At 40.9% G+C, this 21079-nt stretch overlaps 1 protein-coding gene across 4 annotated transcripts in view; it reads right to left on the bottom strand.

Moving 5' to 3' along the window:
* Positions 1–19394, bottom strand: part of cpeb4b (cytoplasmic polyadenylation element binding protein 4b) — a 55119-nt gene extending 35725 nt beyond the window's left edge. For 2 of the 4 annotated variants that reach the window (XM_079834035.1, XM_079834037.1), the window contains exons 1-2: positions 18963–19394; positions 14640–15803 (exon numbers count right to left, since the gene is read on the bottom strand). In XM_079834035.1, the coding sequence (XP_079690161.1) occupies positions 14640–15749 (1110 nt within the window). In that variant the 5' untranslated portion in view covers positions 15750–15803; positions 18963–19394. The remainder of the gene's footprint in view (positions 1–14639; positions 15804–18962) is intronic. The other 2 variants (XM_079834036.1, XM_079834038.1) reach the window with 2 other exon arrangements.
* Between the last annotated feature and the right edge of the window lie 1685 nt (positions 19395–21079).

The following is a 21079-nucleotide window of genomic DNA, read 5'->3' as shown; positions in this document are numbered from 1 at the left end:
CGTTTAGTGTATGATGCCCAGTTTTCTCTGTAAACATTTATAAAGTCGGCGAGTATATCGTCGCTGCCCGATGAAACTCACGTATGTCTAAAACGGTTACTTTTCAGGAAGTGAAAAAAACACTGTATTTCAAAAGCAGTTGAATGTAGCGTTGTCATACTTGGTACGGCATCTTTACATGTAACCATGTTCTTGCCAGTGTAATGATATAATCCACATTTGACCAAAAGTGAGTTTAAATGAACATACGTGCATATTTTACAGTAACGGTGGTCGATACGCGTTCTTCCGATCATTAATTAGAATGGCCAAGTCGTGTTTCATATTGACAGAGGAATACGTGCTGGACATTCTCAGCCTCTGGTGATCGCAGTATGAGTGAGGCATGTTCTAGTGACAATCATGACAGTAGCATTACAGGCTATCATTTGATCAGTTTGACTAAGAAAAAAAAGGCTGAATCTTATCAATGAGACCGAGTTTATTTACATACTAGCAAGCAAACTAATCTGTGAAGAACTAGATTAGAACTAAACTGTGGAGAGCTTCAATGTCGTACTTTCGGCTATCCAGTGCTGAGCTTCGATGAAACAACTTCACGAGACCGGCGAGATGCTTCCACAGGGCGAGAGATACGCGGCGTGATTGACAGCTTTGACACCCAATGGATATACGTGAAAATCAGATGACATGATTTCACAACTTTTCATTGGCCATTTCGATATGTGAAGCATACTGTATACGGAAATGAACCTGGACATTCAATCCGTCGAAAAATCTCAAAATCGGCAAAATGGACATACGACGGACAGCGACGATATGATGCATTGCGCTTTAAAATCCATCTAGTTTTTTAAAAGTCGTAGAGTGTATTCCAGCACTTTAGATGTTATATTATTTAAGTTAAGTTAATTGGGCTACTTTTAAGTTGTTGCCGCGGGTAAAACATTTTTCCACTGATTGATTTCCACCCCCATATGACCGATTTGGCCGCTCCAACATCCCCAAAACACCCACAAAAGCACAAATCCAGTGGAGAATTCGGCCCCCGATGGAGAAAAATCGCATTGGGCTATTTTTGGGCTACTTTTGTTGCACAGACCTGGCAACCCTGCTTTGTAGCTATGACTTAGGGTCGCAAAGGGACGGAAAATTACCAGGAAATTTCCATGAACTTTACAAAAGTTTCAGAAAATTTCCAAAAATTCTGGAAACTTTGCAACCGTACTATGAATTTAAAAGTGTGTGGAGTCAAGCGTTGTATTCCCAAACTTGCATGAGTGTGATCCAGGCCCGTTTAGAATGTTAATCTTAATTAATACTAACGTTTTTCTAACCCATTTTGCCACCTTTTTCAACGTTTTAAACAATAAACCTGCTCGCTTCTACATATATGATGCAGCCGGGTTCAGCTGTCTATTTATATAAATAGCTAACGTGTTGTACCTGAGCTCCAAGCCAAGTATGGAGTCCCATACTCGGAATTTGTGCTCTGCATTTCACCCATCCCAAGTGCGCGCACACACACACACACACACACACACAGCAGTGAGTATTGAGCACACACACACACTCAGGAAGTGATTGGGGGTTAGGTGCCTAGCTCACGAGCACCTCAGTTGTGGGTAAAGAGGGTGGAAGAGAAAGCTGTTCATTCACTCCCCACATTTCCTGCCGGAACTGAGACTCAAACCTCAAACTTCGAGTTAAATTCTGACTCTCTAACCATTAGGCCACAACTGCCCCTGAAATTTAAGCATTTCGTGCCAGCATTATATGTGGAGTCAAGCTTTGTATTCCCAAACTTGCATAGAGTGCGATTCAGGCCTTAGACTGAACCCATAGCCCGTTAAGAATGTTAAAGGGTTAACACCAATTATGTCCCAATAAACCTGCTCGCTGCTACATACATGATGCAGCCGGGTTCAGCTGTCTATTTATATAAATAGCTAACGTGTTGTACCTGAGCTCCAACATAACGCAGCTTCCATCTGAACTGGATGTGTCGTGATTAACGGTACAATCTGCTCGTGCTCAGTCAGATCTGGCATGTGTTGGGATCTTCAGAGCACCACTCATCCCCCTCAGCTTAGAGAGGCCGTGTGCTCACGCAGGGCACTTATGCCACAGCACAGGGCTTGAGCGCGGATTCAGAACACCAGAGCGGGCCAAAGGCCGTCTTCACAGTACACTCTGCTGAGAGCCCTTTGATGAAGAACCAACCCCAGAAAGATTGCAGCCACGATTGACAAAAACTGCACGAGCTGCATTCTATACACCACGACTTATTAAAAAGGTGTAAATAAGCATTTCCCACTCCTAACGCGAGAGCTATTTTGGGTTTAACTATAATTAGACCGTGCACAGGGCTCGCTGACTCAAAGGCCTTTACTCACCAGGGGCATGTTTTCAGGTCATCATAGTTCAAGCGATATGGAAAAAGTCTGCTGTGAGATTTTCAGAAAGGGACCTTGATGGAACACCCTGATGCGAGTGATTAAGTGTGGCATGTTATGGGTGATTTTAGGAACGACATTAATCTGAAATGTCATGGCTAAACTAATGAAAAGGGGGGACGGGGCAGAATGAGAAGCAAAGGCTCGACATTGTTTTTTATGTTGCAGCACAAGGTATTTCAAAGCCTTCCACATCAAATCACTCTAAAGCCTATTAATCCGGCCTTTCCACACGGTTGGGAAGGCAGGGGGTATGGAAACTTTCCACAGGGGAGCGCAACTGACTCTGCTGATAAAGTAATTAAAGTGTAGAAAGAGCTCTCGGTCAGATAGATGGTCAAATAACCATGACCGCCATGGCTATACCCCTATCGCAGACCATTTCCCATTGGAGACAAAACACAGTTGCATTTTGGTTTTCAACTGAAAAATGTCATTACTACAGTAGTATTATTACATCAGAACTCATATGAAACATTAAAGGGATAGTTCACCCAAAAATGCTAAATCTTTCATTTACTCACCCGCATGATGTTCTAAACACACAAGACACGAATTAAGATATGTTTAATGAAACCTGAGAGTGTTTATTTCCCTCCACTTGAAGTCCAGGTAACCAAAACTTAGAAGATCCAAAAAGGCCATAAAAAGCGCCGTATAACAAATCCATATGAATCGAGCAGTTTAATCCAAGTCTTGTGAAGACATTCGATCACTTGGCAGATTGAATTGAAGTTATTTACATCTAAACAATGATCTTCACACATCACATATGGCGAAACACAGAAAGACAAACATGCATGTGTGACGCACAAAAACCAATGAGGCATGCGCACACACACACACGTGACATGCACAAGCTTACGTGTGCACCATATGCTATGCGCTCCATGTGTGTGAATAAAAGCAAAAATTAAATCTGTTCATCATATAAAGCAAAGAAAGCCCAGTTTTGGTTACCTGGAATTTCATTGGAGGGACAGAAACCTCTCAGGTTTGCGTTTCGAAAATTAACAAAGCATTATTGGTTTTGGAACAACATGACAGTGATGACAAATTAATTGTTTACCCTTTAAAGTAACATAAGCCTCCAACAGAAGCCTATATACTTGTACAGGGCTCCAGACGGTGACTAAATGGTCAGATTTGGGACCTTGGCTCGGTCTCGTTCATGCAAGTGGCGCGCCCACTAAACTGTACTGTTGTAGTACTCGAGACCGGTTTTGGTCTCAAATTTTTTAACGGTCTTGGTCTTGTCTCGGTTTCGACCACATTTGTCCTCTGTCTTGTCTTGGTCTCAGACTAATGGTGCATTCACACCGGACGCGATTCGCGCGAGTGATTTACATGTTAAGTCAATGCAGAGACGCGAAATGGCATTCTGCGGTGAATCGCGCAAATCGCTCAAGTTGAAAAATCTGAACTTTGGCGGATATTTCGCGCCGCGTTAACCGATCAGGAGCTTGCTCTAGTAGTGACAACAATGAGGAGAATATCTGTATATTAATATCTGGTTCAGACAATATGATTATCACTGTGATAACATTAAATGACATGAAACACAACCCAATCTCTTTTTGTTAAATGCAAGTTTATGTATGATCAATAATACAAAAGTATAAGTAATGTATAACAAGCTATACATGAATTAAAGCAAACAGTCAAACATTCAAAGTCAGTGCTAGTAGGCTAACGTTACAACTGCATCGTACAGTTATAGCCTAAAAATATAAAGTAATGAAACTTATCTTTGCCCTCAGCCTAAACGATTTGCCAGGGAACAAATTATAGATCCATGAGACCAAAGATCGGCCGTTACAAGACGAATTATAGCTCGAGACACACCACAGAGACATCAGAGCCAGCGGCAGACGGCAGAAGGACTGGCCGAGGAAAGGTTGCCCTCGCCGGCTTTCACGTGCCCTGAGCGCCGCTGATCCGCTGGAGCTCACAGCTCCGACAACGGCAGATAAAATGTTCAAATAGGCACTGTTTATATAAATAAACCACAGATTTGAGCTTTAAACAACTACATTATCGACTGAAAAAGTCTTAAAACTACGTTTTGTCACACATTAACAGTAGATATTAACAAAAAAAGACATGTAAACACAGCCCATGTCAGCCATTTCTCAACGAGACGAGCTGCTGGCGGTAGTAGCCCCGCCCATGACGCGAATTCGCATCTGTTGTGCAGTGAATGTCACGCGCGATTCGCTCGAGTAAACTCAAAATGTACACGCGTCCACCTTCGCGCTATTAGCGCAAATTATTCGTGTGAATCGCGTCCGGTGTGAACGCCACATAAGAGGACTGGTCAAGACCACAACTGACAACAAGACCGGTCAAGACCACAACTGCTGGGATATTTATAAATTGCTGGTGCATTGCCTGATTTATTTATTAACATCATTAATGTGATTGGATGTAAAACTGACTGCTTCAGATGCAATCAATAACTTATTTCTAATTTAATTTATTTATTGTGCCGATTCAGAAATAATATGTATACAAATGCTCACAAAATTCAAGATTTTGTTGCAAAATGTTCTTGTATGAGACCTGGATTTATAACATGTGATATAATTAACCAATATCACAAAAGCAAGAGAGCTGTTTTCACAAATTTGAGCATGACTGCAAACAGGATATCTTTTTAAAACATTATCCATGCATTTGTAATTTACCAATTCAGATGCATCTTCCGTCTCACCTCTCTAGCGCAAAAATTAATTTTGGTGTTAATGATTTAATTTGATTGGTAAAATCTCTATACAGTGTCTTATAATAAATGACTTATAATAAATATGATAAGAATAAGTAATTTCTCAGGTGGGAATGTGGATCTCTATGAATTTAAGGAGTGCTGGTCTGGTCTTGGTTTAGACTCGGTCTTGTCTTGGTCTCAACACACATTGGTCTTGATCTTGACTTGGTCTCGGATTAGGTGATCTTGACTACAACACTACTAAACAGCACTGCGAGATCCAGTGAGAAGTATTCGAGTTCGCCATTCGAGACTAATCAAACCACTAGTGCCTCTGAGATTTACTGATCCCACATTTCTGCCACAAAGCTTGTGAATCGAAATCGAATCGAATTGTGAAATGTGTCAATACCCAGGCCTATATGCCATGTAACCGAATTTAAAATTATTGCTTGACTGATCAAAATTAACTGTCACATTTCCTCTGTACTAAAAAAAGTTTCAAATTTCACACTGCTATTTTTCATACAACGTAAGCACATGCAGTGACCAGAGAATCATATGGCGTCCATCTTGTGCAGGTTTACATAGAAAAACTATGGAAAAGCGATGGAGAGGAATGCAAAAACGTGTTCTGCGTGAACGGATTCTAAATGATGACAGAATTTTCATTTTTTGGGTGAGCCAACCATTTAAGGTTCAAACACCAAAGAGTCCAATACCAAAAAAAACACTTTCTTTGTATCACACCATAAAGATCACCAAGAATAGATGTGGCTTCATGAACTGCGGGGTCAATGTCTGTGCTGAGGCAGCCTCAGCTCACGCAATCATAGGAGACTTTAAAGAAGATTACAGAGAGTTAAGATGATGGCTAGAATATACAAAGCAAAAAAAAAAAACCTGGCTGACCCATTGCACAGTGCCCTAAAAAACACTTCTAATATTACAGAATTAAGCTAGAAAGGCATAAACGAAAAAAAAAAAGAAGTGAGATTGATTTGAATGAATGGCAAAATGTAAAGCGTCACATTAGGCAACTGCACAGTCAAATCCCTGACTAACCCTCGGTTCTTTACGATAAAGCCGAGTGGCAGATGACTATGCCGTGGGCACCTGCGCCCCATGACAATAGCCAATCAAAAGCTGGCCTTGCTAATAAAACAAACAGCTTTAAAATGTCTCCATGTCAGCTTGATCGCTAATTGAGCCTTGGGCCTGTAACAGCCCAATTGGATAAAAAAAAAAAAGAGACACTTCCCAACAGCCATATTTGTTTTTCTGTTTTCTTTACAGTGTCTTCAATCATCTAACCTTGTCACAATATCCATCTTCACCATCATGAATTGCGTGTCCCATTTCTCATTTTCTCTCAGAGCAACTGCTTAATTACACATCTCGGCAGCGCCTGTTCATGTGTGAGTCTGTCAATGCGTGCGTGTGTGCGTGTGTGTGTGTGTGCGTGTGACTGTGCGTGTCCTGCCCCCCCCTCCGGAGACAGCCTTTGCTTTCACACCAAACATCAGATATTCTTGGCTGAGAGTACACAGAGCCTGTGGAAACTTCCAGCGACATTATGCAGTGCTGGGAATCACATCACGTATTCAACCAGCTGGAGCAAATAGCTGCGAATAAGAGCTGCCTGTTCTCAGCGGTGGAAGCCACAGGTTACAAGCGCTCTCCGATACCTTTAGTTTGTTGGTTTTACAAAAGAACAGAACACATCTAGATCACTAAACTGCAGGCTGACCCAAGTTTCTATACCAGATGATGAGCTCTGAGCACTCGATAAGAGGATCTGGAAGGCACCTGTTCACTGGAGTCAAGGGAAAATGGAGACACAAATGAGGACTGATGGCCCATAGAACTAAAAAACAAAGAGGATGACACTAGTAATGTCATTCACCGTTTATGAAATAAAGATTTTGACAAACCTGAGAGGCAATGGTGCATTCAAGTATCGTAGAGAAAGATCGAATTTAACGCACATGAATGCAACCACAAAGTAAATCAATTCATAAATTAAATAAAAATGTCTTTGATGTAGGGATGCACCGATATAAAAATGTTGGCCGATATCGATAATTCTATATTAGAAAGCCGATAACCGATATATTTAGCCTGGTCCTACCAGCCTCTCCTACATTTCATTTGTACAGAAAGTCTGGCCACTCTCCACTGACAAGCCTTATCTTCCTTGAAGGCGGGTACTCTGCTGAAGTTTAAAACTATTGGATCTTGAATTTATCCAATTCAAGCAGAAGTACGTAGGAGGGCGGAGCCAGGCTCCGAAATATTGGCAGATAAATCGAAATCCAAATTTGTATATAATTTTTGAGGGCCTACAAAAACAAAAGTCTCACCATTAAAATCCATGCCCAAGCACACAATTATGATGTTCTCATTACAATTTTATGTAGGCTATATGATAGACACGTTGCTCTTAACTGTATTTTCCATTTTGAAGGGATTTTAAATCATATTTCAAGCAATTCAAAACCCTCATGGCGAACAATGCACATCTGAAGTGAGTCTCGGCTGAAGGAAACAATCCATAATTTACCGGCTTTAATATATCGGCCAAATTTAGGGTCGATAACGATAACATTAAAAATGAACATATCGATATCGGCCGATATATATCGTGCATCCCTAATTTGATGTGCATTCTTTATTAAATATTGTGTTCAAGTATGTTCAATTGTGTTCATGTTGATGTCGTAATTACGACTTCCCCTCTCATAAATAAGAACTTCCCAGGAGGACTTGAATGCGCCACAAGATACAATGACTAGGTCACATGAAAATTAAACAGACATGCTCAAATTTTTTGTCAAAATTCTGATTTCTTCAACCATTTTCACCACATTCTGAGGTGCTATATGCATGGACTGTGGATATCAAGATTTAAAATGTATGCTACCATAGATGATCAATGGATCATTTTAATATTTAAATTAAAAAAAAAATGGCTTTTACAATTTTTAAAGATGTTACTGTTTTTATTAATGAACATAAAAATGTACAACTCAAGCTACTACTACTGTAAACAAGCTACTGTCAAATGTGAATTTCTAAGAGACAAAAACATGTAAAATGATTAATATACCAGCTGAAGATACACGTCAAAGTCAGCCTGTTTCATGACTAGAATCAATATCACCCTTTAGCAAATGCAGAAACTAAGAAATTCAGATTATTCAGTAAAAGATTACGATCTCGATTCAAGCAACCACACAGTCTCATTCCTAAATAACAATGATTCTCCTGTGTCTATTAAACTTTTGACAAAATCACACTGAAATATTCAGATCTGCTTTATGTATGACAACATCTTTCAACAACACAGTAGCCCAATTGCTATTTCTGGGTTAAAAATATTCCAATTATCACAGAAAAACTAGGATTAAAGTTTATAGTTCGGATATAAACACTGATGTCAACTGAAGCGATCAAAATAGAGCACATTACCTTTTGAAAGTAACGAATTCGAATATATAATTGTATTGATTACATGGTTACGCCAGTAGGTGGCGACAAGTGACTTTTAAAATGTATTTGTCATTGAATCATTCATTCAAGAGATTCTATCAGGATTCATCCCGTGATGAAACAAGTGAAGTCTTATGAGTAGAGCTGGGTATTGATTGAAGTTCGATACTTTTTAGGCACAGACTTGAGTATCGGGTTTAGTAGTTCGATACCAAATTTCAAAACCTAAGGGTTAATCTCGTCAATGTCAGTGAGCCAATAAGCATGCAGCATGATTGGCTGTTGTGGAAAAACACTAGTTTAAGGCTCACACGTGAGCTTTTAGTGTGTAACCCCGTCTGTGATCAATCAAAATCAATCAATCAATCAATCAATCAATCAAAAACCACAGCCAATCAGAACAGCGTGTGGGCGGGCTCTCGCGGCAAGTGTACGGCACCAGAGATTAATCTTGATGGCACTAGCAAGGAAATGGATCAGTAGCCTACATAATCAAATTCAGAAATATTATACCATTTAAACATTACTAAAATACATACTGAGTCACTAAAACAATCTTTGTCATAGAGTATACTTGTTTGTTGTCACAGTTTGAACGTTCTTGTTTCCATTTGTTTCATTTAAAGATCTGAGGTGAATTATCCATTGCTGCTTTTAGTACGACTATGTTACAAAGCTGGGAGCACTAAAGGATATTCAAAGTCACATTACACATTAAATAAAGCTCATAAACATTACCTGAGATTATCATTGCCATGCTTTGTGTTGTTTTTGAGTCTTTAAAATTGGTGTATAAAAAAAAAAGTCAAACTGAAAAAATAAAAACAAAGGTTTTTTTTTTTTTAGTTATTGTGTAATGCAATAATGCAATCTTGTTATCAAGGTATCGATATTGAAAATTTTTCAAGGATACCCAGCCCTGTGTATGAGCAAGTCATTCATTGACTCATCAAATAAAATAATTAATTCAGATTAATTAAACATTTTAAATAGACTGCAATTAACATTTTGTCAGAACCTCTAGTGAATGCCATTTTGTCTAGTTGTCTGTTAAGAATTGTGAGAGAATCGTCATCTTTTCACAACCATCACTCATGTACACACAAACACACACAGGAGCGGTTCTAGTACAGCTTATAGACACTTAAGTTACGACTACGTCATACTACGACGGCTGCCGCCTAAATTAATTGAACTTTACATTTATGTATTGTATCCCACCTCAACAGATCTAAAGATGGCATCAATCTATCTAGCTCCAGTTAAGTATGACACAAGGCCAAAAATATACTACCAGGAATAAAACAGGTTGGCCGACATTTTAAAATCTGTGCTACCATGATTAATGCCACAGCTTATGTAAATGTCATCGAATGGGTCAAAAAAGACAATGTCTACATTACAATTGTTCGCCTCGTAAGATCTAACCACCCCAGACAGTGTCATGGCAGGCAACGCTTTGTTTTTGAGCTGTTGTCAGCTACTAAAATCTCACAGAGCTGTTTGGAAAACCAAACAGGCAAAGCAAAGCCAGTCAGCCAAGCCTCTGGCACATGTTGCTCTGGGCCCAACTCAAATAGAATTTGTCACAATGTGCCATGAGAGAGCAGAAACAGGCACATTAGAGCGATGCAAATGCACAAAACCATCCACGTGTTATGGGGTTCACTCTGACAGCCACTGCAGCTTTAAACCAACCAGCCATCATTCATTTTTAGCGAAAACTGCCGATTTCCGACAACAAGAGCAACGGAGACTTGTTGGCAATGTGAGAAAGCTGAGCTGAGCTGAGCTTATGTGCAAATGAGCAGTTGCGACGGCAACCAATGGGAGTGCACAGAGACAAACAACACCTTTTATAAAGAATGCTTGACATTTTATATACCAATTATATGCATTATATATCTGTAATTAAGCTGTTATAAAGAAGCCAAAGAAAAACGATTTACACAAAATTGCGGAGATTGTATTTTCTTTAAATTAGGAAAAAAAGGCTTATTCCCACGATATAATCCCACGTTTTTAAGTATTACGGCATAGATTCACACCAAGAACGATAGCTATTACAATTTCTTGATTTTAATCGATTCTCATTTTTATGAACCAATATTGATCCTTAATCCCAAGTTCAATTAGTCATCCTGTTTTCAGTTTATGAATGAATGAAATATTGTTGCGCGCCTCCCATCTGACAAATCGCAATCATCTTTGTGCTTTGTTACTATTGATAAGATACAAAGTCTCAGATTTGAAATTACGTCCATTTTATTACGATATTTAGAAAAATAGATACCGTTTTGCCAGAAGAAGCAGCGGCGCGCAGCTCACGTGAACTGATCATCTCCTCAGCTTTAATATCAGTTACAGCTCGAAATAAACATGAGGGAACGTCAAGGTATGTTAAAAGATTAATACAACGCACTGACATCTTTATCACGTCACATGTAATCGCTCAATCAGTGTTTCAACCGCGGAAAGACGTCAATAAAACAGCTTGTGAACAATGTCACGTAACGTCACATTTACCTTAGAAAAACCATCCAGTGTCCATAAACTCGCTTGTCAGAAAAAAAGGAATAAATCAAATAAAAGCATTTGATAAATATATGCACCATATTACATCGGCTATTTATTAAAAATTTTAATGTTCTTCAATATTAATGCATGTTTGTATAAAGTTATGATTGCCACCATTTAAATGTTTATATTTTTTTTTTAAACTAATTGGAGTAGAAATATGATTATGTAATTGTAAAGTTAGTATTATAACTATTATTTAAAAAAAAATGATATTAGTAATGCACTGACTGACTCCCATAGTTTACAGCATTAGTTAAGAAATATTTTCCTCAAGAAAATTTGCCGCACTGTATCTGATATCCACCATAATCGATATTGAATCGAAATCGAATCGTGAAATTTGTGTCAAATTTCCCAGCCCTAATAACTCTATTAGTGTCTACACCAAACGATGATAACTTTATTATTATTTTAAATGTGTGCGGTCTGTCGCTTTAAATGCTTGAGCTCTTTAAAGTCGTGTGGATACTGATTGGTTGTTAATGTTTTTATTGCTCATCAGCTGAAAAAAAAAATCATCCTGACAGTGAGTCGAACAATTTCACTCTGTCGCTATCGGTATAGTTGCGTTGTGAAACAATAGCTGCGTTTACATGGACCCTAATAATCCAAATGTAATCGGACTAGTAGCACAATCAGAACAAAAACGTCAAGGGACCACGTCAATCGGAATTAATTGGCCAGATCTGATTACAATATAATTCAGAATGTTTGTAATCCGATTGAGAGGGCATGTAAACATCGGATTGAAAACCGAAACTGGAGAGTATTGCATAATGACGTATAACGCGCTGTTCTTCCTGTTAAATAGTGTCAAAAATGAGTGTCCTGTCACTTATCGCCTGTGAAGTGGAGCAGGACAACGTCCCACCAGTCCTTATTTCGGACTCATTCCCAGACGACTGTTTTGGCCGCAAGATGGGGCGTTTTTTACGGTTTGCTAAATATAAGCAGCACGGCATAACGGTTCATGTGCTCTGAAATAGACAAATATTAAGTCTGCTGTTTTAAAACAAAGAAAAGGAGGATGGTTATGGTACGTTCCAGACGAGGTTAGACGTGGGAATTTCCCAAATTAAATGTCCCACTTCAGACCTCAGTGTGTTCCAGTCACAACATTCACATGTTGACGATGGGATGTCGCCATGACACAAGGAGGCTTATCGTATTTTGGGGTCAATTATGGAAAAAACAGAATGAAACTAACATAATCGCTTTGAAAAAAGCTGAAGAAAAGCAAAAACGAAGGTATCATTACATAACCAAATGTCTAATGTTAAAGCGTTCGGGTGTTTTTGCTCATTAAAAGCAGGAAATCTTGGAAGTGACGTCAAATGAGGTCGGGGTTGATCGATGTACCCCGAGTTCAGAAGTCAAATGTCCTACTTTGAGTGGCATTCCAGACGTTATTTCCAAGACGGAAGTAGGAAAAATCCTACTTCCCATCTGACTGGAATGCAGCATTAATATGCAACAAGAGTGGGAAGCTCTGCTTATTCTTTAGGGGTGGACGATTCTGCAGTTATGGACCATAATCGATTATAGCCTACTGACGTTTCTCTGACTTCCTTAGTCAAAATGGCGGAGGGAGGCGAAACACAAAAGTGAGTAATAAAAAATGCACCCACTATTTTAACATTTACAGCATGTGAGTGCGAGTGGGTGTGTGTGTGTGATTGCGAGTGTGTGTGAGCGTTATTGTAACTTAAATAAACTACTTTACAGTTTCATGTGCTTTTAGTGGCCTATTTAGTAGTTTTTATTAGTTTTAAATGCTCCTGTCGTCTTCTGTGTTCAGACTTAAAGGGTTAGTTCACCCAAAAATGAAAATTCTGTCATTAATTACTCACCCTCATGTCGTTCGACACCCGTCAGACCTCCGTTCATATTCGGAACACAAATGAAGATATTTTAGTGTAAAGCTGATGGCTGAGAAAGGCTTCAGATAGGCCTCCATTGGCATTCAGTACATTTACACTCCCAAGATCCATAAAAGGCACTTAAAACGTCGTTACAAAGTCCATCTCACCACAGTGACTCTACAATAATTTTACGATGCGACGATAATAGTTTTTGTGCGCAAAAAAAAAAAATCTAAATAACACCTTTATCCAACTTGTTCTTGTCTTCCGTGTGTGCCTCCACGACGCATGCGCGAGAATATGACGTAGCGCCAGCGTTCGGGAATCCATGAAATGCACACTTTAGCCTGATTTTGAGCACTACGCCGAGACCTAAAGCACGATCAATCTAGACTTCAACAGCTTAGACACGCGCGTCTTCCTCTGCTTGTAAACAAATCGTTTCTGGGTCATGTGTCCAAACGCCGGATCTGCGTCATATTCTCGCGCATGCGTCGTGGAGGCACACACGGAAGACAAGAACAAGTTGGATAAAGGTGTTATTTAGATTTTTTTTTGCACACAAGAACTATTGTCGTCGCATCGTAAAATTATTGTAGAGCCACTGTGGTGAGATAGACTTTGTAACGACGTTTTAAGTGCCTTTCATGGATCTTGGAAATGTCAATGTACTGAATGCCAATGGAGGCCTATCTGAAGCCTTTCTCAGCATCAGCTTTACACTAAAATATCTTCATTTGTGTTCCGAATATGAACGGAGGTCTGACGGGTGTCGAACGACATGAGGGTGAGTAATTAATGACAGAATTTTCATTTTTGGGTGAACTAACCCTTTAAGATGTGTTTGATGTTTGCTACATTCAGCAAGCCTACTTTCTTGAAGCAGATCAAATAAAAAGGAAGTTCAAATATATATATCTGACTGCTTGTATTCCTAGATGAAAACATAGCCATGTACAGTAATAGTAAAAATTGAGGATACAACGAATCGAGATGCATCGGGATATCGAATTGAATCGTGCGACCAGTGACAATTCACACCCCTAATATTAGTGCAGTGTGAGCATGTCAAAATATTGAATCCGATCAGAAGCTTGTGACATATAAATGCGCTTTAGCGTTATGTAAACACTACTTTTGATTATTTTTAATTCAGATTGAAGCAAAAAGCGTCCATGTAAACGTAGCCAACGTTTATTTGTCAGAAAAGGTTGTCTTTTGACAGCTCTAGGGACAGTTTCCATCTTCACACAGATTGTAGTTGGACATTTTGTATCCCAGTGCTCACCGACAGACGGATCGAGTCGAGTTCATTACGGGTGTTAGAGCTTCCCTACCTTTTTTGGCAAAAGAGAACGCCCCAGCGTTTATTCTCCATTTTCTCTAGTCATTTTCCACGGCATATAGAGCCACGTTTTATTAAAAGCCCATCGTGACAGCTATGAATTACCACTTTAAAACATTATAGTTATCGTCCTTGGTGTGAACAGGGCCAATATATCTATTTAGTGCTATCTATTTGAGGCGAATCATTACACACACCTGGAAAGGGAAGATATTCTCGCTCCTGCTGTCATCCATCCAGGACTTGGGGTTGAAGCCGGGACTGGTGCGGGAGTACTTCTGCTGGGGCATGTGATTGTTGGGGAAGGTCTTCTTCAGCGGGGAGATGGAGTTGAGAGGCGTCATGCCGCCATTCAGGCCTCTGCGGTACTCGCGGCCCTGTGAGCCCCCCCAGCCACCGTAACCCCCACCTGGGCTCCAGGAAGTGGAAGAAGGAGAGGGCGAGGGGCTCTGGTAGCTGCCCCATGGTGAGGGAGGCTTGCTCAGGTTGTTGGAGAGATGCGGCAGCTGGCCGAAGGGGGCGCTGCGGTGGGGGAACGGCGGCTGATGCGGACTGGCCGGAGAACGGCGGTGCTGCTGGTGCTGGCTGTGAGGGTGCTGGAAGTGGGGGTGAGGCGGGTGGTGCTGGGAGATGGGACCAATCTGAGGGGAGAAGTTGCCCCCGAAGCCCGGGCTGACGTGGTGGGAGAAATTCTGGAACAGCAGAGGGCCGTTGTTAGCCGAGGCGGCCGGGTTGAAGAAGCTGATGTCCTCATTGATGATGGTGGAAGGGGTGGCTGGGATAGCAGCTGACCAGTTGTTGAAGCTGGTCAGGGAGGAGGAGGTGCTGGATTGGGCAGCCGTGCCCAGTCCCGAGGGCTCCTGATAGTCAAAGGGCGTCAGCACGGGGGACTCCAAACGCAGCTTCTCCTTGCCGTTGGTCCCCTCGGATGACCCGCTCTCCACTTTACTCTCTTCGGCGCGAGCCTTTTCCAGCTCAGAGATGATCCCGCTCTCCTGGTGTCCGGGCGAGAGCTGCTGCTGCTGCTTCTCCTGGCTCTCTTGCAGCTCCTGCTGCTGGACTTTGGGCTTTTCCGAGCCCAGGATCTCATCTTGCATGTTGCTGTGAGCGCCGGCCGCCGGGAACAGCCAGGTGGAACCGCTGCTGCTGCCATTCCCAGCCGGGGTGCTGTTTATGAAAGCGGCGGGGCTGGCGGTCGCATTCTGGTGGTGGTGTGGGGGTTGCAGGTGTGGGTGGATTCGTACTGGGAAAGCAGACTTGTTGCCAGTGTTGTTCTGCACTAAGACTCCAAACCCGTAATCCCCCATTTATGTTCTCCAGTTCAACCTGGCTCCAACACAGTTATTCTGGCTTCCTATGCCCTAAAAAAAAAGAACGCATATCAATGGTTAAAATAATTCATGACACACTGCACTCTTAAAAATAAAGGGTGAGTTCACACTAGTTCGTTGTGCCCAGAACAATGCAGTGTGCTGAGCTAAATGCTACATGTAATGGTATTTTGAGCAGCTGAGAACTCGTGAAGAGCTTATAAAATGTGTAAAAGAAGTCAAAACCTTCCGTCACACACACAAACCAAGATCTGCTGCGAGGACACGCGGTTCTGACGCCTGTATTGAACCTGTATCATTTTTAGGGTCCTTTTTAGGGTCTCAACTTTCCATATTTCATGTTTTCACACCTATAGATCGCTGGTTTTGTCCCAAATCAGGTACTTAATTTGTTACAATGTTGTTCTTGGTTCGGATCGCTTTCACTTTCACAATCACATACTTTGTATATGCAAGTCACATGCGAGTACAATTGTCCTCATATTGGTTTCCTCTGCGTCATCCAGCAAGATGATTGACAAGCTCGCTCCATGAGCTTATTGTTGCTTTATTTATACTATACGAATGTAGCCGTCGTTCCTGCTGTTAAATTACATACTATTCATATTAATACTGCAGCAAATTCAAACACTCTCTCTCTGGATCTCCCAGCACTGTCTAGAGGTTAACTGTACGAATGTTATAATGCAGCTAAAGCAGGAATCAAGGCTTCATCGGGACAAGATTTTAAGATGAAGAGGTGCTTTTTTGGTTTCCAACTGTGATAATGTGCTCACTCACAGAATCAGACACTACACACTAAAAAAAAAAGGTTCTATATGGTACCAAAAATGGTTCTTGGCTCCTAATCATAGGGGAACCTTTTTAAGTGCTATATAGCACCAATTTTGGTGCTTCAGCGGTTCTTCAGAGGTTCTTCACCGGTTCTTTGACTAAGGTGCTATATACTGCTTTTTATTTAGCACATTTCCCATTGTGAATTATACCAATTGGTTTGTTGGTCCGCTGCGTCGGATTGCTTTCACACCTCAATGAGTTTGTTCGCAATCGGGCCGAGAACACCTCGTTCAGGAGGTCTCAGAGCGACCTTTTTTGGAGCGGATCCGAGTGCGATTGTCCTGTTCACATGCCTAAACGAAACAAAGCAAGGGAGAAAACACACCAGGTTTCCCTCAGGGTGCGTTCACACTGTGTTTGGTTTTATTAAAACAAATCTGGTGCGATTGCTCTGTTAGTGGGGTATATTTGAACATGTGTGAACGCTGCCATCTGAACCCTGGTCCGCACCAAACAAGCGGATCGAGACCGCAGAAAAGATGGGTCTCAGTCTGCTTCCAAACGAACTCTGGCGCGGAAAGCGGAACGATATGAACGCAACACGGACCAAAGACAGGTAAACGAACCAAAAACAGCAAGTTGAGACCCGAAAAAGGACAGAATGCTCCTCGCAGAAGATCTTCGTTTGTCTTTGTGTGTGACGGAGGGATTCCTGCCGCTGTTTTGAGTCCTTTACACATTTTATAAGCTCTTCACGAGTTCTCAGCTGCTCAAAATACCATCATATGCCGGCTATGCACACACAACAAGCGCATTTATCCGCGCACACAGCATTGTTTTGGATGTTTCGTCTTAAAATAGGCAATACGTCATAAAAGCCGACCAATCAGTTTGTGAAAGTATCCCTGAGCCTTTAGGTTCGGCGATAAAAAGGCCAATCTGAACCAAGCGTGCCACGCGAGTCCTGAAAACTGAAGCCAACGCGTCTTGATCGCCCCCAGGGGGCTGGAAGCAGTAAAGGTCATAAATCCCGCCCTCTCCATGAAATATAATAGGACGCAGACGCACTAAACAATCAAATTACACTTCAAATACATTTCTCCAAAGATGGTTTCTGTCATTTTAGGCAGTTTTTAATCACGCTGATGTTAGTTTGAGTGTTCGTTCTTTAAACGAGTTTGGTTTTAGGAAGTTATTTGATGCTATAAAAACGGGGGTGTGTAACGTTATGATTGACAGCTTCTCTGAGCGTAGTAGTCACGAACAGACTTTTTTTTCGAGATCTTCGGGAAGAGATTGGAGCTTTAACTTTAATCTCTACATTTCCATAACTGTTTATTTCACCAAAAAAGTTGATTAGGCGGGACCTTGGACTCGGGCTCCAAGATGTCAGCGCCATTTTTTAACACTGGCGGCTTCACTTACGCCAATGGAAGAAAGTGAAGGCGACGTCGTCCATCTTTTTTTTACAGTCTATGATCTGAACGCTAATCGGAACAGGACTAAATGTTTTAGGGGGTTTTTTTGGTTTGGACCAAACGAATCGAACTACAAGTGTGAACACACGGTCGAACCGCACCAGAGTTCGTCTGGGACCACGGAAAACAGTTGTTTGGTGTGGACCAGGGTTCAGATAATAGTGTTCACACTTCACACAGATCAACTGCACTAGTTCGCTTCAATCGAACCAAACCTGCCAAGTGTGAACACACCCAAACGCTCCAAAAAGTGTTTTTTTTTTCCACAGTGATGGCATATAAGAACCATTTTTGGACACTTTATATAAGCTTTATTCTCTATAAAGAACCTTTTGTGGAATGGAAACCTTCCATGGATGTTAAAGGTAAGAGTGTGGAAACACTGAGGACACCCTTTGGTGAGAGACTATGTGGCACTCAGACGTCACAAACCCTGACAGGAGAGATATATTTGATATACACGTCTTATCTTTAATTCCCCGACGGTGTGGACGGTGTACATGACATAGTGGCGATATAACACAAGTTATAAAGCTCTCTCGGGCTCTAATTATAGATTCGTGACGTCTCTTCTTCGGCTAACAGCTAACAGGCTACCGGCTTATTCAACAGGAACTGCTGAAAGGCTTCATATCAACCGAAAGGCCGTGTTTTTCTGACGCAGAAATAACACAGTCAGGTAGCGTACACGACAAAACACCTCTGTTATTATCCTTTAAATACCATCTAAGCGAAAAAAGGTCCTCAGAAATCGCCTTCCCTTTTTAAACGAACGAACGGTCGACCTGAAAAATGATGACGTCTTCTGCTCGCGAGCTACAATAATCACAATACTGCAACGATTTAACACGCATAAACCCACAACACACATGTAATATTAGGGATTAAGCATAGATAGGTTCACAAAAAATCAATAAATGAATGAATTTTTCACCTTAGCGGCTGATCCGAGCGATGACTGAGGAGAGAGACTCGTTCCAGAGACCACAAACGCAGGCTAAATAAATAAACCGGTGCTCTGATATTATGAACTGGGGATGTTTAATCCGTCAAGAGTGTCTATTTGTTTTCTCCCTTCCTCGTCTTGACGTGTCCTGCCTTCTCAATGACACAGCCCTGTCTCGCTTTAGCCCAGCTGCTAACCTTTAAATCACTTGCGTAGACGATTCTACGGCATTGACTTACATATAAAAGCTCTAGTTTAGCTACTGGTGAACTGCAATGCGTTCATGCGTCCTTTTCATTGTTAGATTTTTGTTTCTCTGTATTATTATTATTATTTTTTTTTCCTTTTTCACCAGCTCCCTTCGTTAGGCTGCCGCTGCTGTCCTTTTCCTCTCCACGGCACAATCTACTGAAGCCAAATGACAAGGAGACCCAGTCCACACACACTTCCGGCTAAAGCCACGCCCCCGCCGCGTCAGGCCACGCCCATGGGAACCTCACAAGGCGTGTGCTCCGCCCACGCTGGTTGAGGACGTGGCATCTAATTGGTCCGTGTGCAAGTTAACCCCGCCCACTTTTCCCCAATTTGGATGTGATTCATAAATATGCGTCTTCCCTTTAAGGTCACAGCCTATGCCTTGAAATCTCCGCCCTATAAGGTCAACAAGTATTCGGATTATTTTGTATATAGACTATATGCAATATGCTTAAATGTAAATATCCTCATGCAATTTCCCTGAGGTTTATGTGGTAGTGCTGTGGCATGTGCAAATGTCCGTCCTTTTCTCAAGGCACTAGAAGGAACTGAATCAGCAGGGGTGAGCTTTTCTCAGTTGTGATGACACCTGCTTGCGCCCTTCTTTCCCTGAATTAAGCGACCCGGATCAATCTCATTACCAGAGTTGGTGCAAACGGATGGGTCAGGGCGGAGAGAGGCTCTGGATATGACAGCTGTGCCCTCAGACAGAGGGCTCATTAAGACCTGCTGCTGTTTTCACTCTATAATGGAGCTTCTCCACCATCATCATTTGGTGCAGGACTTCTCATAAGCACCAATACTGCAGCCAGAATGCAGAAATCTGATTCTGAGGGGGACATCTTAGGTACTAGACACCATACACACATAGTATAGCATATACACACTGTCAACTGATCATCATAGCTGTACACTTTTAAAAAATCCAATTTGGGTTGTTTTCAACCCAAGGGCTGGTTACTTTAACCGAACAAATTGGGTCGTTTATTTAACCCAGCATAGCTGATACATTTTTACTATAGGTTTTTCTTTATATATATATATATATATATATATATATATATATATATTCTTCATACATGAATTAATGTCTGCGGATTAACTTAAATCCTCTAAAAATTAAATACTCGACCCACCAGTTATATTGAGTAAATTGAGTAATATTACAATATTACTCAATTTACTCAATATAACTCAAGTTACTTGTAATGCGTTACGGATTACAAGTAACTTGAGTTACGTAATAATATTACTTTTTCTTAGTAACTAGTAAAGTAACGCATTTCTTTTCAAATTTACAACAAAATACCTGAGTTACTTTTTCAAAAAAAGTAACGCAAGTTACTTTTTCACATTAATTTGACTGACAGCTCTCCTGCCCCCATGTTGAGAAAAATAAGTGCAGAGGCGTTGTGTGTAAACATGAGGGTTATTGTAGTTCTAAATGTGAGCATTTATTATTATCACTTGCACAATAAAGATTCTGTACTCCTCAAAATGAATACAACCAGTCAAATGCAAAATCAGAATAATATGCAAACCTCCGATAATTAAATGTTTAAGAAAACAACTATTTTTATGCATAATCTACCTTAATATTTAATTTACCAATGTCTTGCTGCTGACCTTTGATGATGAAAATTACTAGATTTTTTGTTTTTATTGGTAAAACTTTTTTCTCCTGCATCCTATTCTACCATTATTACTGTTCATGTGGGAATTTGCATTTTTACCTCAGCCTGGGGCTTATTATTTCAATTTTGGTGTGAAGAGGTCTTTACCGTTGCACAAAAATATAACTTTATTGTTATAAAAAAAAAATAAAAAAAAACAAGCCCAGCCCAGGTGAG

Source organism: Gobio gobio (assembly GCF_949357685.1).
Source record: "Gobio gobio genome assembly, chromosome: 14".
Classification (NCBI taxonomy): domain Eukaryota; kingdom Metazoa; phylum Chordata; class Actinopteri; order Cypriniformes; family Gobionidae; genus Gobio; species Gobio gobio.
The sequence above is the reverse complement of the archived record's forward strand: the minus strand, read 5'-3'. Positions and strand labels throughout refer to the sequence as shown.